This window comes from Oncorhynchus mykiss, chromosome 2, assembly GCF_057628025.1.
Source record: "Oncorhynchus mykiss isolate SJ-2025 chromosome 2, ASM5762802v1, whole genome shotgun sequence".
Taxonomy (NCBI): Eukaryota; Metazoa; Chordata; class Actinopteri; order Salmoniformes; family Salmonidae; genus Oncorhynchus; species Oncorhynchus mykiss.
In genome coordinates, this window is record NC_143023.1 from 89,546,447 (window position 1) to 89,568,966 (window position 22,520).

The window sequence follows — 22,520 nt, forward strand, 5'->3', positions numbered from 1 at the left end:
GTAAGCAAACACATCCTAAATATCAATTGAAATTGCAGTTATAAAAAATCTTAATTATGTGCACTTCATCGCTATATTGTCACATACAAAATCAAATTTTTCACTAATATATTTATCATGAAAGTTCTATTTAAAAAAAGACCCCATATTGTCCATTTAACATTTAATTGTACAAATACCTACACATACAGTATATGACCTATTCAGATTGAACAGTGTAGGAAGTTGTCAAGAAATGCAGCAAACACACAGAGCCATGTTCTTCCTGTGGCAGAGCAGGACATGGCCATTTTTGACTGTGTTTACACAGGCAGCTCAATTCTGATCTTTTGACATTTATTGGTCTTTTGACCAATCAGATCGAATCTTTTTCAATAATTGGGCAAATATCAGAATTGGGCTGCCAGTATAAACGCAGACAATGTCTCTGAACTGGAGGTCATCTGGCATACCAGTAGACCCATCCTTAGGCTTGAACAGGAGTCCCCAGTGAAACCTAAGCTGGACCTGAGCACCATATTACTGGAGCTATTTCCTTGTTCCTGCTAGTTGTCAATAGTCCAGAGGTGCCTGACCGCAGCAGAAAGAGTTCCATAGACTATTTGAGTCTCAATAGAATCACAACCTTCTCACATCTCGCTTGCCCAATAAACATTGCCATTGGCACATGATATTCCCAAGCATAAAGAGTCCTCCTTCACTGTTTTGTGTAGATAGGACCTGGAGATGAGCACCGGGGTTGTTGAACATCTTATCTCAAGGGCCCCTCTGTTCCTCCTGACCTAGTCCAGAGGCTCCTGTTTGATCCGGATAGTGGTGGTGGTGCCGATGGACTGACCCCTGTGGAGCTCGCGACACAAGACGTACTCGCTGAACTGGGAGGAGTCAACTCCGCCACCACACGACGCCCTCATGCTGAAGCCCTTCTGGAACAACCTCTCCAGAACCTACAGGGAGCACAGGACAGACAGACAGAGAGAGACAGACAGACAGGAGCTTTAGACATTTGACATTAGTTCATCCAAACTATTTGTATAGCACTTTCAATACAGGTAACAAGAGGGTTCACTGCATAAAATAAAAGTACAAACCAAGAAACAAATACAGGAGGAAGGACAATTCAAATCATTGCAATCATACATTACAAGTATCTTTATAAACGTGTGTCTTGAATAGGGATTTAAAAACAGGCACTGAATCTATAAGCCTGATCTCCTCTGGAAGACCATTCCAAAGTTCAGGGGCCCTAATTGCAAATGCCTGGTCTCCTTTCATTTTCAACCTAGACTTTGGAATGGTCAACAGTGCCCTGCCAGAGGATCTCAGGCTGCACAGTTATAGTGCGGAGTATGCTATTGTTTGTTATACCCTCTTCCTTATACGTATGACGGATTTGACCTAGAACTACACAGCACCTGAACTTAGTTCAGCCGACAGCACTCAAAGATAAGCTTTGAGTTTAGAACTGGTTCTGCAAAGTGACTGGAGTGAGTCTATCTGCCATGTTACTGAGATTAATTTGAGTCTTCAGCATTACTGGATGACCTGATCTGCTCTGCAGTGTAACATAACAGAGTTGACCTGGAAGGAACCACATAACAGAGTTGACCTGGAAGGAACCACATCATAACAGAGTTGACCTGAAAGACACCACATAACAGAGTTGACCTGGGAGGAACCACATCATAACAGAGTTGACCTGGAAGGAACCACAACATAACAGAGTTGACCTGGAAGGAACCACATCATAACAGAGTTGACCTGAAAGACACCACATCATAACAGAGTTGACCTGAAAGACACCACATAACAGAGTTGACCTGGAAGGAACCACATAACAGAGTTGACCTGGAAGGAACCACATAACAGAGTTGACCTGGAAGGAACCACATCATAACAGAGTTGACCTGGAAGGAACCACATCATAACAGAGTTGACAGCGCTGACCTATGGAACTACATTACCGCCCATACCTGAACTGAGTTGAGCCTGCAGTAGCCGTTGAGCGGAAAACGGATAACATGTGTGGGGTCCTGGTTCCAGCCGGCGTTCACCGAGTTACACATGACGTCTCCGGTCTCGGGGAAGATCTCCTCAATGAGCACCTTCTCCCCGCTGAGGGCAATTCTCTCACCCAGGTCGGGGGTCACTCGGACCACCAGGCACTCGCAAGGCCGGCTCTTCTGGCCCTCCCGCTCTGTCAGCCAGCGCTCCAGCTCGCGGACCATGGGTGTCAGCTGGTAGTAGCGAGCCTCCTCGTATAGCTGGGGGAAGTCCTGCCATAGTAGAAACAAACACATACAGTTGAAGCAAGGATACATACTGTACACACAACACACACGTGCACACATGCGCAAGAAAGCATAGACGCACCGACAAACACACACACTAATGTTCATTAACCAACTGGCATGGGCACAGCCTGGATGTCTGCTAGATGTGGTTATTTGTCAGCCAACTGCTTTGTCATAGTCCGGATAGATAAACGTGTTTAACTTGATAACAACAAAGGATTTAACTAATAGACTGCCTGGAATCAAAGCTAATTTAACGATAATACACACACAGGGTTTGAATTTCAGGATACCCAGAGGTGTTGGGCACTATTGTAATATGTAGTGCATTCAAAGTATTAAACATATCAGTAACACTTTACTTGAAGAGAACCTGAAGACGGAAAAACACAATTTCAACTCACACATCCGCGTCCTCAGAGCATGCGCAGACCTGCTGGCTGGTGTGTTTACAGACATATTCAATCCATCCTTATCCCAGTCTGCTGTTCCCACATGCTTCATGATGGCCACCATTGTTCCTGTTCCCAAGAAAGCTAAGGTAACTGAGCTAAATGACTACCGCCCCGTAGCACTCACTTCCATCATCATGAAGTGCTTTGAGAGACTAGTCAAGGACCATATCACCTCCACCATACCTGACACCCTAGACCCACTCCAATTTGCCCAATCGGTCCACAGACGACGCAATCGCAATCACACTGCCCTAACCCATCTGGACAAGAGGAATACCTATGTAAGAATGCTGTTCATCGATTACAGCTCAGCATTTAACACCATAGTACCCTCCAAACTCATCATTAAGCTCAAGACCCTGGGTCTCGACCCGCCCTGTGCAACTGGACCCTGGACTTCCTGACGGGCCGCCCCCAGGTGGTGAGGGTAGGTAACAACATCCCCAACCCGCTGATCCTCAACACTGGGGCCCCACAAGGGTGCGTTCTCAGCCCTCTCCTGTACTCCCTGTTCACCCACGACTGCGTGGCCATGCACGCCTCCAACTCAATCATCAAGTTTGCAGACGACACTACAGTGCTAGGCTTGATTACCAACAACGACGAGACGGCCTACAGGGAGGAGGTGAGGGCCATCGGAGTGTGGTGTCAGGAAAATAACCTCACACTCAATGTCAACAAAACAAAGGAAATGATCGTGGACTTCAGGAAACAGCAGAGGGAGCAGCCTCCTTTCCACATCGACGGGACAGTAGTGGAGCGGGTGGAAAGTTTTAAGTTCCTCGGCGTACACATCACGGACAAACTGAAATGGTCCAACCACACAGACAGCATGGTGAAGAAGGCGCAGCAACGCCTCTTCAACCTCAATTCAGCTTGTCACCAAAAACACTCACAAACTCCACCCACAACCGTAAGGCTCTCCAGAGGGTAGTGAGGTCTGCACAACGCATCACTGGGGCAAAAAGGTCATCAAGGACAACAACCACCCGAACCACTACCTGTTCACCCCGCTATCATCCAGAAGGCGAGGTCAGTACAGGTGCATCAAAGCGGGGACCGAGAGACTGAAAAACAGCTTCTATTTCAAGGCCATCAGACTGTTAAACAGCCATCACTAACATTGAGTGGCTGCTGCCAACATACTGACTCAACTCTAGCCACTTTAATAATGGAAGAATTGATGTATTAAATGTATCACTAGCCACTTTAAACAATGCCACTTTATATAATGTTTACATACCATACATTACTCATCTCATATGTGTATACTGTACTCTATACCATCTACTGCATCTTGCCTATGCCATCACTCATTCATATATTTTTATGTACATATTCTTATTCATTCCTTTACACTTGTGTGTATAAGGTAGTTTTTGTGAAATTCTTAGGTAAGATTACTTGTTAGGTATTACTGCACGGTCGGAACTAGAAGCACAAGCATTTCGCTACACTCGCATTAACATCTGCTAACCATGTGTATGTGACAAATAAAATTTGATTTGATTTAAAGTACATACGTATTTCCTTCTGTTGAATGTATGTGATGGATTCATTTATACCAAATGTTTATCTCCACACAGAAAACATAACTGTACATCTCACCCCCCCTGTCTTTTCCCCTTGCATGCTCAATATTATGATACTATTGCAGCACACACGCACACACGCATGGCAAGCGGTACCGATGCACCAAGTCTGGAACCAACAGGACCCTGAACAGCTTCTACCCCCCCAGCCATAAGACTGCTAAATAGTTAGTTAAATTGTTAACCAAATAGTTACCCGGACTATCTGCATTGACCCTTTTTGCACTAATCTCTTTTGACTCATCACATTTGATTTGACACACACACACACACACACACACACACACACACACACACACACACACACACACACACACACACACACACACACACACACACACACACACACACACACACACACACACACACACACTTCTGTTCATAACTACTGCGTGAGAGATAAAGAGAGAGCTGCTTATTTTTCTCTCTACATTTGCTCCAAACTGCTTCTGACATCAGCCATACACAGAGCTGCTACCCCCTCAGGCTCCTCTCTGTATCAAAGCCTGCCTCCTTAGCTCCCCTCCGTTCGTAGGCTTGAAGCGAGGGATAGATGTGTTTTATAAAAGAAGGCTCTATCTGCAGGGCACTTTAGTCATCCTGGGCAAAGCACAGAATAACACAGCTACACTAACTACAGAGAGAGAGAGAGATGAGTGAGATGCCAGATACACAACCACACACACATATGTAAGCACTCTTGCGCGCGCGTACACACGCAAGCACGCACGCACGCACACACACACACACACACACACACACACATCAATTTAGCAAAATACACAGTGTCCCTGCTTCCAGCCATGCAGAATCGACCCCTGTAGGGGCCCAGGGCGAAATGGAGACCTGATTAAAGTGTCAGAAAGCTACAGAGTTTACACACACTGAGCGCTTATAGAGGTACACAGTGATAGAATGAAGATAAAGATGTGTTTCTGGGCACAGCAGGATAATTGTATGACTTTACAGTCATGTTTGCATTTGCCTAACCATCCTGAAATCTCTGTGAGAGATTCTATGTTTGTAATTGTTTGTATGTGTGGAAATGAGGTGCCTCTGGTTCAGAGACTGTGTTAGCCCGCTGAACAACAGCCTAGTCATTAGCTCAAAGAAATAACAAGTCTTCATGGCTATTGCAAGTTACCTTATTACGCGAGCATAGTTCAACCAAACCACCTTTGTTAGACATACAGTACATAGTGTCATGTATTTTGTAACTCTTTGAGATGTGAGCTGGAAGAGAGCTGTCCTGTAGTGTGTACTGTACCTTGAAGTCCTCTGGGAGCAGTAGTTTGCAGGTCCTGAGGAAGCTGAGAATGTATCTGAATATGTCTCCATCCCTGTCGATGAAGTAGTGCTGCTTCAAACTGTCCAGTACAATGGGCTCTGTTCCATTAAACAGACGACTGATTCTGGAGAACAGAAAAAGTCAATGGTTGAGAGCTCTAAATTCATACTTTGAATCAAGTAGTACTTGAAGTATGTTTAGAGAACCGTAAAACTTGTTTCTCGTGTTTGATCATTATTTACATTGTAGGCAGGAAGTGGGCTACAACTGCATGTTGTTTATTCTAGTATAGAAAATACTAAGGGTTTACTACAACTTCTAAATCACATACTCATAATGGGTTATTTACATTTGTCCTCTCTCTCTCCCTCTCCCACTCCAGAAATCGATGCCAACTGATTTCTATAAGCCCAGTTACTCATCTTTCTACTTCTCTCCTCTCTGCCTGAGGTGGTCCTCTACTCTTCCAGCAGGAGTGTCACCTCACAGCTCCAGGCTGCTCAGCCTTCTCTCTCTCTGCCTTCTCCACTCTTTCTTTGTCCTCCAAAAAGCAATTCAAATCTACCCTTTATTTTCTCTCCAGCATTTTCTCTCTCTTTTTTGCAAGATCTCTCAAAAATTATCATGGATACCAAAGTTATTGTTTCAACATGATGTTGTGTGGATTTCTATAAGTATTCTAGTAATGTATCAGTCATAATGCAGTGTCAGTATGAAGCTGTCTATGAACTTGTTGTATCGTTCAATAATATGTTATTTCTCATGAAAAAATATGGTGCCATTTGCATCCCGTATTTGTATTTGTATTTATTATGGATCCCCATTAGCTGCCAAAGCAGCAGATACTCTTCCTGGGGTTTATTATGGATCCCCATTAGCTGCCAAAGCAGCAGCTACTCTTCCTGGGGTTTATTATGGATCCCCATTAGCTGCCAAAGCAGCAGCTACTCTTCCTGGGGTTTATTATGGATCCCCATTAGCTGCCAAAGCAGCAGCTACTCTTCCTGGGGTTTATTATGGATCCCCATTAGCTGTTGCCAAAGCAGCAGATACTCTTCCTGGGGTTTATTATGGATCCCCATTAGCTGCCAAGGCAGCAGCTACTCTTCCTGGGGTTTATTATGGATCCCCATTAGCTGCCAAAGCAGCAGCTACTCTTCCTGGGGTTTATTATGGATCCCCATTAGCTGCCAAAGCAGCAGCTACTCTTCTTGGGGTTTATTATGGATGCCCTTAGGCTGCCAAAGCAGCAGCTACTCTTCCTGGGGTTTATTATGGATCCCCCATTAGCTGCCAAAGCAGCAGATACTCTTCCTGGGGTCCAGCAAAATTAAGGCAGTTTAATTGCCTTACCTAGACTCTGGGTATTGAGTGAGAGCCTGGCGGTGCCAGCTGCATCCTGTAATGGCCTTACCTAGACTCTGGGTATTTAGTGAGAGCCTGGCGGTGCCAGATGCATCCTGTAATGGCCTTACCTAGACTCTGGGTATTTAGTGAGAGTCCCCAGGCTGCTGGTGTACATGTGTCCTCCCACATCAATGTGGACCGGGGCATTGGCTTTAGTCAGCTGGGCAGGTGATGGGATGCCCTGGGCATTCATTGGAGAAACTGGAGAACGACTCATAGACATCCTGGACATACTCCTTCCCTCCTATAGCAACACATGGAAACAGATAGTCTTTGTATTAGAAGTGTGTACTGTATCTGCCCTGAGAGTAGTAAAGTGAAAAATAGTGAGATGTCTCATTTTCATTAAAGGCCCAGTGCAGTCAAAAACATGATTTGACTGTGTTTTATATATATTTCCACCTGATGAGGTTGAAATAATACTGTTAAATTGTGAAAATGATGCTAATGCCCTTTTAGTGTAAGAGCTGCTTGAAAATACTGCTTAAAATTCCAGCCTGTTTTAGTGGGATGGAGTTTTGTCCTGGCTGGTGACAACACCATGCAGTAAATTAGTTAATAGACCAATAAGAAAGACCGTTCCAAACCTCTCTGCCAATAACAGCTAGTTTTCAGTTTCCCCCTCCCCACTCAGACCACTCCCAGACAGTCCTAGTAAAACTATTGCTTGAGAAATTGCTCTTTGCTAAGAAGCTATTTTTGTTTCTATCTTTACCATTTTAATTTAAAACAATCGCAGTAAGGTACCTCATCGTTACCTAGAAATGCTTTGATATTGAGATAAAAACGGCTGCATTGGACCTTTAAAGTTGGGCGACTGATGAAGTAATGACATGAAGTAGTAGCAAATGAGGTGCAAGACTGTACACTAGTTTAGACTATAGTAGGGCTAGCAGCCAATCAAACTGTTTCAGAGATACAATAAGCATGAACGTTCCCCAATTAACATGAATACAATATTCATGGGCTGCAGACAGTAGTTGAAGTTTCCCACATTGAGGGAACAGAGGACATTCAAGACCCCAGGGCACTGGGCAAAGTGCAGCTTCTGGACAAATTGAAACAACCATCCCCCCACCAAGTCTCTCCATTGTACAGAGGTTCTTTGAACCATAAAGGTGAACAGGAGGTGGACTTCATTCAGTGTTTTGCCAGGGGCAAGATGCCTGGGGCTGCTGAGCAGAACATACTGAGTCCTCATTTCCAGGGTGTTATCTCCTCTGCTTAGCCAGAAACCAGTATTATAAGAAATCGATTTAAAAAGAAAAACATTTCATGTTATAAAACCAAAAGGAAACTACATACATTTCACCCATATTTTCCCCATATTCTGAGATGTAATATTCCTTACTGTATCCATATTATTTCACACATGAATTCAATCAAGAACACATGTATTGAATAGAAAGAGAAACGAATAGCCTATAATAACGTTCTAAAAGCAAGTTTGGGCTTGATATACTCTAGCCTATTCCCCCAAACGCTCTCTCTTCTGACAGCACGGCAATAAACTGGGAATAACAATTTTAGGATGTAATTGGGGATTATATCAGTCACTGAAGTTTGCGTTCTCCTGCGTTTCGGTAAAATATAACAAATATGTCACAATCCACTGGTATCCAAATAGGGTTACCGCCGGTTCACTTTTCTTGGTGTGTGGAGTCCAAACGTTTGAAAACGTTGTGGTTTAATCACGGAAAATATTCATCAACGCAATGATTTTATAGAGTAGCTGTGTCTTTAAGATTCTACTGTAGTGTCAGACAGACTACATGTTCTCCACCAAATAAAACTACAAATGAAACATATTGCGTCCTTACCTGGGAGGACACGGATACAGAAGACATAGGAATCTCTTCTCCCTTCCGATTTTATCTCTGTTTATGTCAGTTGTGTCGTCGTTTGCTTTATATCCGTCTTTGTCCGAGCCTTGCTTTTTCTGATATGATGAATCCGTTGAGTTTTATGAGAAGAAAGCCAGTCCGTCTCTAAATAAAAGGAGGGCTAGTAGAATTCTTGCCCTGGGCTATTCAAACGCCCGAAGGGCAAGGATTAGTTTACAATAGAGCAGCTTTTTATCTATCGTCTCAACTCGTTTCAAGATGAAAATGAGATCCCCTGTTTCTTATTTCACATGTCTATTTGATTTTAAGATTTTACCAAATATATCGTGGTTTATTTCCAACGGAGAGCGGTCTGGTCTGCTGCACGGGTAACGGTGTTCGGTTCAATCTTGCTCCGTATCAGATTAGTGTCATAATTCACTCAACGGATTTACCAGTGTTAATAACTGGCAGTGTGTATTAAAAAAACATAAATGTAACTTGTTGATACAATGTCTACTAAAGGAGGCTACGGTCAATATCAATTAAACTATAAAATGATAGGTTCCGCTCAGATACGTCGCGCATATCTTCTCTGTCCTGTAGTATTCTCTTCTCTGGCCCCAATCAGAGGTGTCATGCCCATAGGGGGTAATGGGGCACGTGCCCCCTCAAATTTGTCCTGTTTAAAAATTAATAAAATAATAATTATATATATATATATACACATATACACATATATATATATATATATATATATATATATATATATATATATATATATATACCCCGCGCCCGGGTATGGGCGAGGGGACGGTCTAAAATAATACTGTTACACACACACACACACACATGAAAACACATATATATACACACACATATAAATATATAAGATGTGTTTGTTTCTCTGTAATACTACTAGTCACCTATCAATTTTAGGAAGTTGGCTTTAGCCCACATAGGTTCCCAACTTAATTACTATTTACCAAGAAGCCATTTCAGGCTCTCAATCAAATTAGAGTAACTAGCTTGTCTAACTATCTTAGCTGGCATGCCTGCTCACATGGTAGACTTTAGAAAAGCAAGCAATAACTAAATGTACTGAATAAGACTAATTTCTTTCAATCCTTTACTCAGATTTGAGCAGAGAAGCATATTTATTTTCTTCTTAAAAAGAACCACCAGTCAGGAGGATTCACAGTTCAATAGGTATGCTTAGATATGCAGAATTTTTTTATTTTTTTAAACTTAGAATTAACCACACTCATTACGGCTCTAGATTGCAGGAAAAGCTGTTTCAGGTGTTTGAAAAATGAACAATTGTCCAACTTCTGGACCGGACCACCACCCGGTTATTCTCACGTACTTTGTGCCCCATTCGATTTTCTGAGTGCATGACGCCCCTGTCCCCAATAGCTAATATTCTAACATCAAACATCCCCCTGGCATTGAAGCCAAATTACATCTATCGTCATGCATTATGCCATTGCAAAAGGCCCCCTTTCAGGTGCCTCCGGTCAAATGCACCATTTCAATTATTGTGCACTGTTAGATGGAGATGTTTGCCCCCAGCACTTGCAGGCAGATCCGTTTTACTCCTCAAACACAAGCTCAGTTTGGTACGCTATTGGTAACAAAATATAGGCCAATTTTAAATCTGTTGTAATCCATCAAAATTGGTCACAGCATGATCGATCCATATGGTCACCACTTTGTGTTCCATTGCACACAGCATTGCACAGAGAAATTCAAAATGTTTGATTATTTGTGTACTTGTTTGACATTTCACTGCATTGCTATGAGCTAATAACATAAGCGTTTCGCTGCACCCACTATAACATCTGCTAAACTGTGTACACAACCAATAAACTGATTTGATTTAGATTTGAACAGCTGTGATGTCCCTTTTTGCATGCTTAGAATATTAATACAATTGAGAAAAAATATCTAAACGTATGGGAAATTGCTATACAGTATCAGTAACAAGTTTGGACACCTACTCATTCCAGGTGTTTTCTACTATTTTCAACATTGTAGAATAATAGTGAAGACATCTGAACTATGAAATAACACATATGGAATCATGTAGTAACCAAAAAGGGTAGTCACCCTTTGCATTGATGACAGCTTTTCACACTCTTGGCAATTTCTCAACCAGCTTCATGAGGTAGTCACCTGGAATGCATTTCAATTAACGGGTACCTTGCTAAAAGTTCATTTGTGTAATTTCTTTCTTTCTTAATGCGTTTGAGCCAATCAGTTCTGTTTTGACAATATAGGGGTGGTATACAGAAGATAGCCCTAAGTTCATATTATGACAAGAACAGCTCAAATAAGCAAAGAGAAACAACAGTCCATTACTTTAAGACATGAAGGTCCCTCAATCTGGAAAATTTCAAGAACTTTGAAAGTTTCTTCAAGTGCAGTCACAAAAACTATCAAGCACTATGAAGAAACTGGCTTTATGAGGACCTCCACAGGAAACGATGACTCAGAGTTACCTCTGCTGCAGAGGATAAGATCATTAGAGTTACCAGCCTCAGAAATTGCAGCCCAAATAAATGCTTCACAGAGTTCAAGTAACAGACACATCTCAACATCAACTGTTCAGAGGAGACTACGTGAATCAGCCCTTCATGGACGAATTGCTGCAAAGAAACCACGACTAAAAGACACCAATAATTAGAAGAAGACTTGCTTGGGCCAAGAAACACAGAAACAGTCCAAATGTGAGATTTTTGGTTCCAACCGCCGTGTCTTTGTGAGACACAGAGCAAGTGAACAGAGGATCTCCGCATGTGTGGTTCCCACCGTGAAGCATGGATGAGGAGGTGTGATGGTGCTTTGCTGGTGACACTGTCGGTGATTTATTTAGAATTCAAGGCACACTTAACCGGCATGGCTACCACAGCATTCTGCAGTGATACGTCATCCCATCTGGTTTGCGCTTAGTGTGGCTATAATTTGTTTTTCAACAGGACAATAACCCAACACACTTTCAGGCTGTGTAAGGGGCTATTTGATCAAGAAGAAAAGTGATGGAGTGCTGCATCAGATGACCTGGTCTCCACAATCACCCGACCTCAACCCAATTGAGATGGTTTGGGATGAGTTGGACCGCAGAGTGAAGGAAAAGCAGCCAACAATTGCTCAGCATATGTGTGAACTCCTTCAAGACTGTTTGAAAAGCATTCCTCATGAAGCTGGTTGAGAGAATGCCAAGAGTGTGCAAAGCTGTCACAATGGCAAAGGGTGGCTACTTTGAAGAATCTCAAATATAAAATATATTTGGATTTGTTTAACAAGTGTTTTAGTTACAACATGATTCCATATGTCTTATTTCATAGTGTTGATGTCTTCACTATTTTTCTACAATGTAGAAAATAGTAACAATAAAGAAAAACCCTTGAATGAGTGGATGTGTCCAAACTTTTGACTGGTACTGTATACAGCACAGATATACATTTCCCATATTTTTAGATTTATTGTCAACTAGTTTTTCTCAATTGTATTAATATTCTAAGGATGCATGACAAAACATTTTGAGAGCACACAACAAAACAATATCTGAAAAATAATCATAGGCTAGCCTAACTGAACCATTTCAAGCATTGCCCAATGCATTTCCTCTCTTATGAAGCTATGGGTGAGAAGGATGGAATGGACATAAAATACATTGCTTTATTAATTTCCAATGTATTTTTTACATGAAAGTCATGTGTTCTCTTCATCGGTTTAATCAAACTAGGAAATAGAGCAATCCATACACACAACGTCTGTTCGACACCAAGACTCCAGTGTTAAATCCTGCTATTCCATTTGTTTTTGCCCCAGGGTGATGCTGTGCATGTGTCTTACTCTGCATTAGTGCAAACCAACAGAAGGTCTTGATTCTGTCTCTGTTCCAAATGGCACCCTATTCTCTATATAATGCACTACTTCTGACCAGATCCTATAGGGCTTTGATCAAATGTAGTGCACTAGATAGGGAATAGGGTGTCATTTGGGACATACAATTCTCTTTTTACTACTTAAAAGAAACCCTGCAGTTAGTTCAATTAGATGACGTATGAGAAAGATGTTGTGAATTTACAGATTTAAATAGCTGGCAAAGTCACCCCAGGCACTGGCAGTTCATTTTCTTAATTTATGAATTTTATGCTGAATGTCTGATGTGAGGATGTGGAAAGAGAAGAAACAGATCAGTTGTCTTCATGTCCTAAGAGCTGATGGCTCAAATGAAATATATCTTCTCATTTCCTATGCGCCAATACAAGGCAGCAGAGTGCCCCCCTCCAGACACTGGGGGGAGGGGGCCTGCAGCCCCCCAGGGCTAGGGGAGTGAGACACGGCTCTATTGTACACGGAACATTTTGAAAGGAATTTAAACTGTCATATTTCTGTCACTTCCTTAAACCAGATGTGGAAAAACAACAAATAAATGTTTTGTTGAAGTGGCTTGTTAATCAAGGTAATGCTGCTTGAAAACCCAAACAAAAATATACATGTATATTGGCAGTGTTAAGGCTAGGGGATTTAAATAATTTGTCATACAACACTTCTGCACAGACATGTAGAACAATTGTACATTAACTCTTTACACTTAGTGTCATCATCTGTACTGTAACGAGGCCCATACAATTACCCAGATAACCTCAAACATATGTTTCAATGTACATTACCAACAGATTCAAATATCATGAACCGTCAGATACATCTAGAAGGCCATATGTGATGAACCGAGATGCCACTCAACTCTATATATTTTCCCTGTCCCTTATTTTCTGTGTTTCTGTATTTTAGAAATATATTGTAACAAGTCTATTGCATGCAAAATACAAAACAAGTAGATAGAGGTATCTTGTTGATTGTTGAGAGGATGTTGTATGTAGGCTGTATGCCAGTAAATAAAAGTGCATTTGACAAAAAGTACATCAGTTTTAACACTATAAAAAGTGTTACGACTAAAAGCTGTATAACCACGGGGCCTCACGAGTGGCGCAGAGGTCTAAGGCACTGCATCGCAGCGCTTGAGGTGCTACTATAGAAACAGGTTCGATCCTAGGCTGTGTCACAGTCGGCCGTGACATGAGGCGGGGCACAATTGGTCGCCAGCTTGACGGTGTTTCCTCTGACACATTGGTGCGGCTGGCTTCCGAGTTAATCGAGCAGTGTGTCAAGAAGCAGTGCGGCTTGGCAGGGTCGTGTTTTGGAGGACACATGGCTCTCTACCTTCGCCTCTCCCGAGTCCGTAGGGAAGTTGCAGCGATGGGACAAGACTAACTACGAGTTAGATATGATGAATTTGAGAAGAAAAAAAAATCTGTACAACCTATGCTCAAAGTAATCACATCAAATCATAATTGTAACCAGACATAAATAAGAAATACATCAGTGTCTGTAGTGCTTATTCAAGTCCCACAAGATTACAATCTCTTCCGTAGTGTTCATGTTAATATATCTCAAACGAATCATCTCAACCTGGCACTCCAGCCAGTACCTCGGTACAGAAAGGGCTTGGGGTAGTTAAACATCAGATAATCTGTGTAGTAAAGGTCATAGACCCTGTCTGTCCATGCTGTTCAAAGTATATCTGAGCAATGGTGGAAGAAGTCCTTTCTGCCTTGACGTTGGCAGGCACCCAATGCTCTGTAGCAGGAAGTTGGCCTCCTCCGTCATGTTCCCAAACTTCCCAATGAAGTCGTAGTGCAGCAGGCAGGGGCTGCAGAGCTGTCTGACCGGCGTCCAGTGTATGTCCATGCCCACGGGTTGCCTCACATCCAACAGGTACTGGACAAACTCCCTGAAGGTGACTCCATCGTCAGTCCTCAGGGCGGAGAGTGAGGCATTGGCCCGTTACCGTGAGATGATGGGCCGGCCGAACGCTGAGTGGTAGTACCAGTTGGGGCTCTCAAACTTATTGTGAAAGGCCGAAACCAGCCCCTCTAAGGGCTCCCATACGAAGAGGACCTTGGTGTAGGAGCAGAGGCGCTCTGCCACGCCCACATGGTCATAGGAGTCCAGTCGGCGGAGCTGGTTGGCAAAGTGGGCATCGTTGTGGGCGGTGCACCTCACAGTATTGCAGGCCTGACCTATTATTAATAAAAAAATATATTAATAGTTATCTGGGGCTGTATGCATCTAGCACCTCAGAGTAGGAGTTCTGACTTCAGACGTGTTCTGCCTTTTAGATCACAATTAATCAAATTACATGGACGGGGGACCTCTAGATCAGCCCTGAACATGAATTGCAATGAAATACAATTATATGTGTAAATCACGTACTGCAGTGACATGTACTGTAAAAACCTGAAGGCAGGACACAGGGTGTTCTGTGACACCAGACTGGTATTTGGAGCAGACTTCCCTCAGCAGGTGGCGGCCGGACACCTGGGTTTGGGCCATGCCCTGTAACCGATGGTACTCCACTAGGGGTTAGAGAACCGCTCTTTTGCAGCAGCTTCCTGTGGCGTTTGGTGACCAGTGACCTGGGACTCTCGGCTGGGTCTCCGGAGGTTGGAGTGACTGGGTGGGGCGGCCACTGTAATAATGGGGGCTGCCTGAGGCTAGGAATAAGGAAGCTGGGGTTAGAGGACATCTCTTCCCCTCGACATTTGATGAGGTATTCCTGATCGGGAGACTGTTTTGGTAGAGCACCCTGGATTAATGGGGTTTCCTCGGTAAGTTCAAACAAAAGATCAGGTCAGGTGGGTGAGTTACCGCCAATCTAATTTCCCAAAGTTATTTGTCTGCAAGTAATAATGCTAGAATAAAAAAATAAAAACATGGATAGATGGCAGCATTCGAGCAAAACTGAAAGTGTGAACCACCACATTTAACCACGGCAAGGTGACTGGGAACATGGGCGTGTACACTGAGTGTACATAATATTAAGGACACCTTCCTAATATTGATTTGCAACCCCCCTTTTCTCCAACAGTCTTGAACGAGTTCCCACATATGCTGAGCACTTGTTGGATGCTTTTCCTTCACTCTGCAGTCCAACTCATCCCAAATCATCTCAATTAGGTCAGGTGATTGGAGAGGCAAGGCCATCTGATGCAACACTCCATTACTCTCCTTTTTGGTCAAACAGCCCTTTACACAGCCTGGAGGTGTGATGGGACATTGTCCTGTTGAAAACCAAATTATAGTCCCACTAAGCGCAAACCAATCAATCAATCAAATGTATTTATAAAGCCCTTCTTACATCAGCTGATGTCACAAAGTGCTATACAGAAACCCAGCCTAAAACCCTAAACAGCAAGCAATGCAGGTGTAGAAGCACAGTGGCTAGGAAAAACCCTCTGGAAATGCCAGAACCTAGGAAGAAACCTAGAGAGGAACCAGGCTATGAGGGGTGGTCAGTCCTCTTTTGGCTGTGCCGGGTGGAGATTATAACAGAACATGGCCAAGATGTTCATAGATGACCAGCAGGGTCAAATAATAATAATCACAGTGGTTATTGAGGGTGCAACAGATCAGCATCTCAGGAGTAAATGTCAGTTGGCTTTTCATAGCCAATCATTCAGAGTATCTCTACCGCTCCTGCTGTCTCTAGAGAGTTGAAAACAGCAGGTCTGGGACAGGTAGCACGTCCAGTGAACAGGTCAGGGTTCCATGGAGCAGCAGCACGGCCAGATGGACTGGGGACAGCAAGAAGTCATCAGGCCAGGTAGTCCTGAGGCATGGTCCTTGGGCTCAGGTCCTCCGAGAGAGAGAGAGAGCGAGAGAAAGAAAGAGATAAAATTCACACAGGACGCCGGATAAGACAGGAGAAATACTCCAGATATAACAGACTGATGCACTATCGAGAGAATCCTGTTGGGCTGTATTTCCGCATGACAATTGCAGGGCTCTCCAGAGGGTAGTGGGTGTTACGCACGCCTCTATGAAAAGGGAACGCAACACCCTGCTACAACTAAACTCTCCGTGAAGTGAAAAAGGTGTGGACTGTAGGTGCGAGTAAGGATAACAGACAGAATGTGGTACCGTTTACAAGGACTTTATTCCTTTACACGATAATATGGGGAAAAGGGGCTGGACGGAACCAAAGCAAAGAAAGTAAATCTCAAAGCCCCCTCTCTCCTATCTTACCTGCCTAACCACTTTTACCTAATTTAGCACCACCTGGTGCCCTAACCAAAATACAGGGGGTGGTCCGCCCAGGTCTTACCTAGTGTGCCTAGACAGTGAATATACTACGGGTATATGTATGCCCGCGGGCCTCTTGCCTAAACACTCCCAAGGTGCCTTCCCCTTCCCCCCTGGGAACAAATGAAACAGAATATTAAACAATTTTACAAACAAACTAAGAAACAAAGGACATCAACTAAGCTCTACCTGAGCAACAAACTCACAGAACATACCACTTCCCAGCAATGAACTCCCAGCAAAATCAACCTCTAGCAAAATCTCTCTATCACAATCAATCACTCTGCAATGACCTCCCTACAAATCTCTCTCTCCTGAACAGAACACTGGCTTTTATATAGCTTCAGAATGAATGTGTAATTGGAGACAGCTGTGTCTTGACGAGGGGGCGGGGTCAGCTCTCCAATTAGCCCTGGAGTCAACCAATCAGCTGCTTGAGGGATTTCAGGAAGCCATTTCCTGAAATAAAACACATGCAAATACACAAACTACAACACATATTCTGGGGAACGTAACAGTGGGGTCAACCCAAATGCATCATCAGGGGCACACTGCCTGTCCTCCAGGACATCTACAGCACCTGGTATCACAGGAAGGCCAAGAAGATAGTCAAGGACTTTAGCCACCCGAGCCACAGCCTGTTCATCCTGCTACCATCTAAAAAGTACAGAACAGGTGCATCAAAGCTGGGACCGAGATACTGTAAACAGCTTCCATCTCCAGGCCATCAGACCGTTAAACACTCACCAATAGCCAGCCTCCGCCCAGTACTCTGACCTGAACTTTAGACACTGTCACTCTCCGACTATCACCTGGTACTCTACCCTGCACTTTTCTATGACTGTACATTGCATTTTAGTTACACTGCTTATACTCACCACATATTTATGGATATACTGGATTCTTCTGTCAGTCTAATATATCTACTGCTGTATATTCTTAGTATATTGTGTGTAAATACACAGATTGCATTTGGATTATACTGTTATAGTGCTTTTTGGGGCGTTAGCTCATTTAATTTGTGCCGACATTTCTTGATTTCTTCTTGTTTTTTTCCATTCTGATTATTTGTATACTTGATTAACATTTTACTGCATTGTTAGGAGCTAGTAATAAGCATTTCACTGTAATCCACCAACAAACTTTGATTTGATCTTTACAGAGGATGGATATAGTGGTTATGCCTCAAGAAACCAATAGATGGAGTCATTACATTATTTTCAGTGAACTGTGCTATCAGCAGCTCAGTGAGCTGAATGTAACCAGGCATCAGATCTGATCCAGTAATCTTACCTATTGAATTGGCCACCTTGTAGAAACCATGCACTTCGCACCTTGACAGAGAGAAAAAAAAGTTAGAGTTAGAGAGATTGATAGAATCCTACATTACGTCTTACCAAAAGTCCTTTGCTGGTAATCTCTAGCCGAGCTGAAATAGTTACCAAGAGTAGTGTGAGAGTAACAGAAAGATGAAGTGAGGTTACTGTCAACCACAAAGCACAACACCGCACCTAAACAACACTTAAATTACCATCCACCTATCACGGTTCATCAACACCTTCACTTACTGTACTGTTCTACTGTTGAGTTACGGAGAACAAATTATATTTTTTCCAATGCAGCCTTGCCAAGTGATATTCTTCCGACTGGGAAATGTGACAATGCATAATAGGAAAGAAATCATTACAGGAGTGGGGATGTCAAAAGTGCCTTTGTCATAACAAATCAGATTTATTTGAGCAGAACTGAAAATCAGCCTCAAACAAAGCAAGATTCATTACAGGGGAATACAAGAGTCACTACACAGTTGACAACAGTCATGGGATGCACAGAACAGTTTGAAATGTCTTTCACATTGTGATGATAAATTTGTCATAGAATAATTCATACATTATTTGCGGAAAAGACAGCCAAGAGAGAGGAAAACATCATTAGTCAGCATAATAGATGTTCAAGACATTACATGGATATTAAAAATATTGCTTGTGAGAAACACACAGTGTACAAAACATTAAGGAGACCTTCCTAATATTGAGTCCCCTCTTTTTGCCCTCAGAACAGCTTCAATTAGTCGGGGCATGGTATTGAAAGCATTCCACATGGATGCTGGCTCATGTTGACTCCAAAGCTTCCCACAGTTGGGTCAAGTTGGCTAGATGTCCTTTGGGCAGTGGACCATTCTTGATACACACGGGAAACCGTGTTGCAGTTCTTGACACAAACCGGTGCACCTGGCACCTACTACCACACACCATTCAAAAGGCACTTAAATTTTTGTCTTGGCCACTCACGCTATGAATGGCACGCAAACAATCCATGTCTCAATTGTCTCAAAGCTTAAAATTCCTTATTTAACCTGTCTCTTCCCCTTCATCTACACTGATTGAACTGGATTTAGCAAGTGACATCAATAAGGGATTATAACTTTTAACTGGATTCACTTGGTCTGTCTATGTCATGGAAAGAGCAGGTGTCCATAATGTTTAAACTAAGGGGTCTAGCCCAAACCATTATTCCTCCTCCACCAAAGTTTTACACTTGGCACTATGCATTGGGGCAGGTAGCGTTTTCCTGGCATTCGCCAAACCATGATTTGTCGATCGGACTGACAGATGGTGAAGCATGATTCATCACTCCAGAGAATGCGTTTCCATTGCTCCAGAGTCCAATGGCGGCAAGCTTTACGACACTCCAGCCGACGCTTGGCATTGCACATGGTGATCTTAGGCTTGTTTGCAGATACTAGGCCATAGAAACCCATTTAAAGAAGCTCCCGACAAATAGTTATTGTGCTGACGCTGCTTCCAGAGGAAGTTTGGAACTCGGTTGTGAGTGTTGCAACCGAGAACAGATGATTTTTACGCTCTACATGCTTCAGCAATCGAGGCTTCCGTTCTGTGAGCTTGTGTGGCCTACCACTTTGCGGCTGAGCCGTTGTTGCTCCTAGATCTTTCCACTTTACAATAACAGCACTTACAGTTGACTGGGGCAGATCTAGGAGACAAACTGACTTGTTGGAAAGGTGGCATCCTATGTCGGTGCCACGTTGAAAGTCACTGAGCTCTTCCGTAAGTGTTAGGTGTGTATAAGGGAGGCGAAGTCTGGTGCAGGAGATCAGAGTGAAATAAGTAGGCGCACTTTAATTCCGTTCCACAAATGACATAATGAAAAATCAACGTGCCAAAATAACACGGAAACAATAATAAAGTATAGCGCCAGACAAAACACCATCAAACAATAAACAATTGCACACAAAGACAAGTAGGGGAACAGAAAACTAAATACATTCAGTATGATTAGGGAATGAAAACCAGGTGTGTATGGAACAAGACAAAACAAATGGAAAGATGAAAAATGGAACGGCGGTGGCTAGAAAGCCGGTGACGTCGATCGCCGAACGCCTCCCGAACAAGGAGAGGAGTCGACTTCGGCGGAAGTTGTGACAGTAAGGCCATTCTATTGACAATGTTTGTCTGTGGAGATTGCATCGCTGTGTACTGCATTTTATACACCTGTCAGCAACGGGTGTGGCTGAGATAGCCGAATACACTAATTTGAAGGGTTGTCCACATACTTTTGTATATATAGTGCATTTTTCAGTTAAAGTTATACAATATTCCATGGGTTATCGCTCGATAGCACTACAGACAGATACAAGAAAACACATCTAAATAAATGCAGGGCTGTTCCATTGCTCCACATAACAATGCCAGCCTTGCCTACTCTTTTATTGAGCACACCCAGCTAGCACAAAATGTTCTAAGATGTTTCTTAGAGTTTGGAGAGAACGTGGTTGTCCTATGGTTATTTTGCATACAACCTTCCCACAACTTTCTGGGAATGGTGCAGGTTGCTTGGTTTTGGAACATTCTCAGCACATATGAAACTTACACTGAATGTACAAAGCATGCTAAATTTGTTTAAAATTGCCAATTTGGGGAGGTCAGTGCTGGAGACAAGATGGCAGCCGAAGTTTCAAAGGGTCGGACAAAAATGTATCTGACAAGATTAAGGATAAATTACCTGCTGTGGCAGGTGTGGTGAAGGAAGAGGTTGAGCCTTATCCCAATGATAATAACGTTTATTCTGTCTCAGTTGATGTGAGATTTTGCAGAGAACAGATCCTTAGCTTTTGGTGGATCCATATGTGGTGTCAGGTTGGGTGGAGAAGAATTTGGGGACTGTTGAAATGTTGAAAGTAACTCGAAGTGGACTCTTCCGTCCAGAGGGAACAGGCACTCCGAACCACACGCCTAGGGACAAGAACTGTGTCTTGCTTTGCTCTTTGGAGCAGGGCACCATTGAAAGGAATGATAACTCGGGTGGTATTAAAAATCAATGAAGATATCAGAATCGGACGATATTAGCTAAAAATGCCACCATCGACATTGGCCTGATGTCTAGATAAACGCTGATGTGCAAAACCGATGTCAAAGCTGACATGCATACCTATATAACGAAGGTAGGTGACATAATGACGCCATGTAAAATGTTGCGCTACACGTGCAACACAGCATTCCTAACCCAGCCCGCAATGTTTGCTGTGTGGATCGAGCAGTCAACAAGTCGAGCAGTCAATTGAAAGAGTAAGAACATTTCAGCGAGAAAACTCAAAGGTGAAAACCATTAACGCCAAGATAAAGGAATTCATTGCCCTTGACAATCAACCATTCTCTGTCATGGGTGATGTTGGCTTTTGCCGACTGGTCCAGCACCAGTACACACTACCAAGTGCACTATTTTTCAGAGGTTGCCCTACCAGAGTTACACAGTACTAGCGTCACTACTATTAGATTCACGACTGACATTTGGACCAGCGATATCAGCTCCATGTACATGCTGAGTCTGACAGCACAGTGGGTCGTTGAGGATTTCGTACTGAAGAAAGTTGTATTTCATGCTCATGAATGTGCTGGTTGTCATACTGCTGCTGACATTTCAACATGTTTGAAACTTGGAAACATGAACACACTAGCTAGCTCCATTCGAACAACTGACTGGAGAAATAAGCTCATCAACTGCGCCTGCAGCAGATATGATACCATTGAAACACCTGCTCAGCAAAATTACCGACACAGGCTGTGAATAAGCGATTCAGTGGCATTCTCTCTTTACTGTGTCGCCACCAAGACCGCTACTTTGATGCAGACAAGAAACAGGGTTTACATGAAATGTTACATACACAGCTGGATCAGATGGAAACGGACTCAGTGACAGTGCACACCAAGGAAGGCCACGGACAGACAGAGCTGAAACTTCACTGCTTGACATGTATGATGAAATCCTGGTTGAGAATGAAACGACTGAACAACAGTCAACAACAACAACAACAACAACAGCACAGCAGGTACGTCGACGAAATAGGTTTTGATTATGTTTTACTGGTAATGGGGACATACGTAAATGCCAACATTATAACTTTTTGGTCGGTGCGTGTGTGTGTATAACCTTTATTTAACTAGACAAGTCAGTTAAGAATAAATTATTATTTACAATGACAACCTACC

At 43.0% G+C, this 22,520-nt stretch overlaps 1 protein-coding gene and 1 pseudogene across 1 annotated transcript; both read right to left on the reverse strand.

Annotated features, from left to right (window-relative positions):
• Positions 1-148: 148 nt before the first annotated feature.
• On the reverse strand, positions 149-9,488 carry LOC110499327 (BTB/POZ domain-containing protein kctd15). Its single transcript, XM_021576411.3, has 5 exons — positions 8,857-9,488; positions 7,105-7,280; positions 5,609-5,753; positions 1,974-2,276; positions 149-947 (listed from the first exon to the last, which is right to left on the reverse strand). Exons 1-5 carry the CDS (start codon positions 8,881-8,883, stop codon positions 783-785), a joined length of 816 nt encoding a protein of 271 aa, XP_021432086.1. The 5' UTR covers positions 8,884-9,488; the 3' UTR covers positions 149-782.
• A 4,687-nt stretch (positions 9,489-14,175) lies between these two features.
• Positions 14,176-21,912, reverse strand: LOC149985297 (carbohydrate sulfotransferase 8 pseudogene; annotated as a pseudogene).
• Between the last annotated feature and the right edge of the window lie 608 nt (positions 21,913-22,520).

Excerpts from the sequence above, each read along its gene's own strand:
- LOC110499327 (XM_021576411.3), bottom strand. The coding sequence starts at position 8,883 with ATGTCTTCTGTATCCGTGTCCTCCCAG. Across the intron at positions 7,281-8,856 it reads CTGTATCCGTGTCCTCCCAG|GAGGGAAGGAGTATGTCCAG; the intron begins GTAAGGACGCAA and ends GTGTTGCTATAG. Across the intron at positions 2,277-5,608 it reads TGCTCCCAGAGGACTTCAAG|GACTTCCCCCAGCTATACGA; the intron begins GTACAGTACACA and ends CTACTATGGCAG.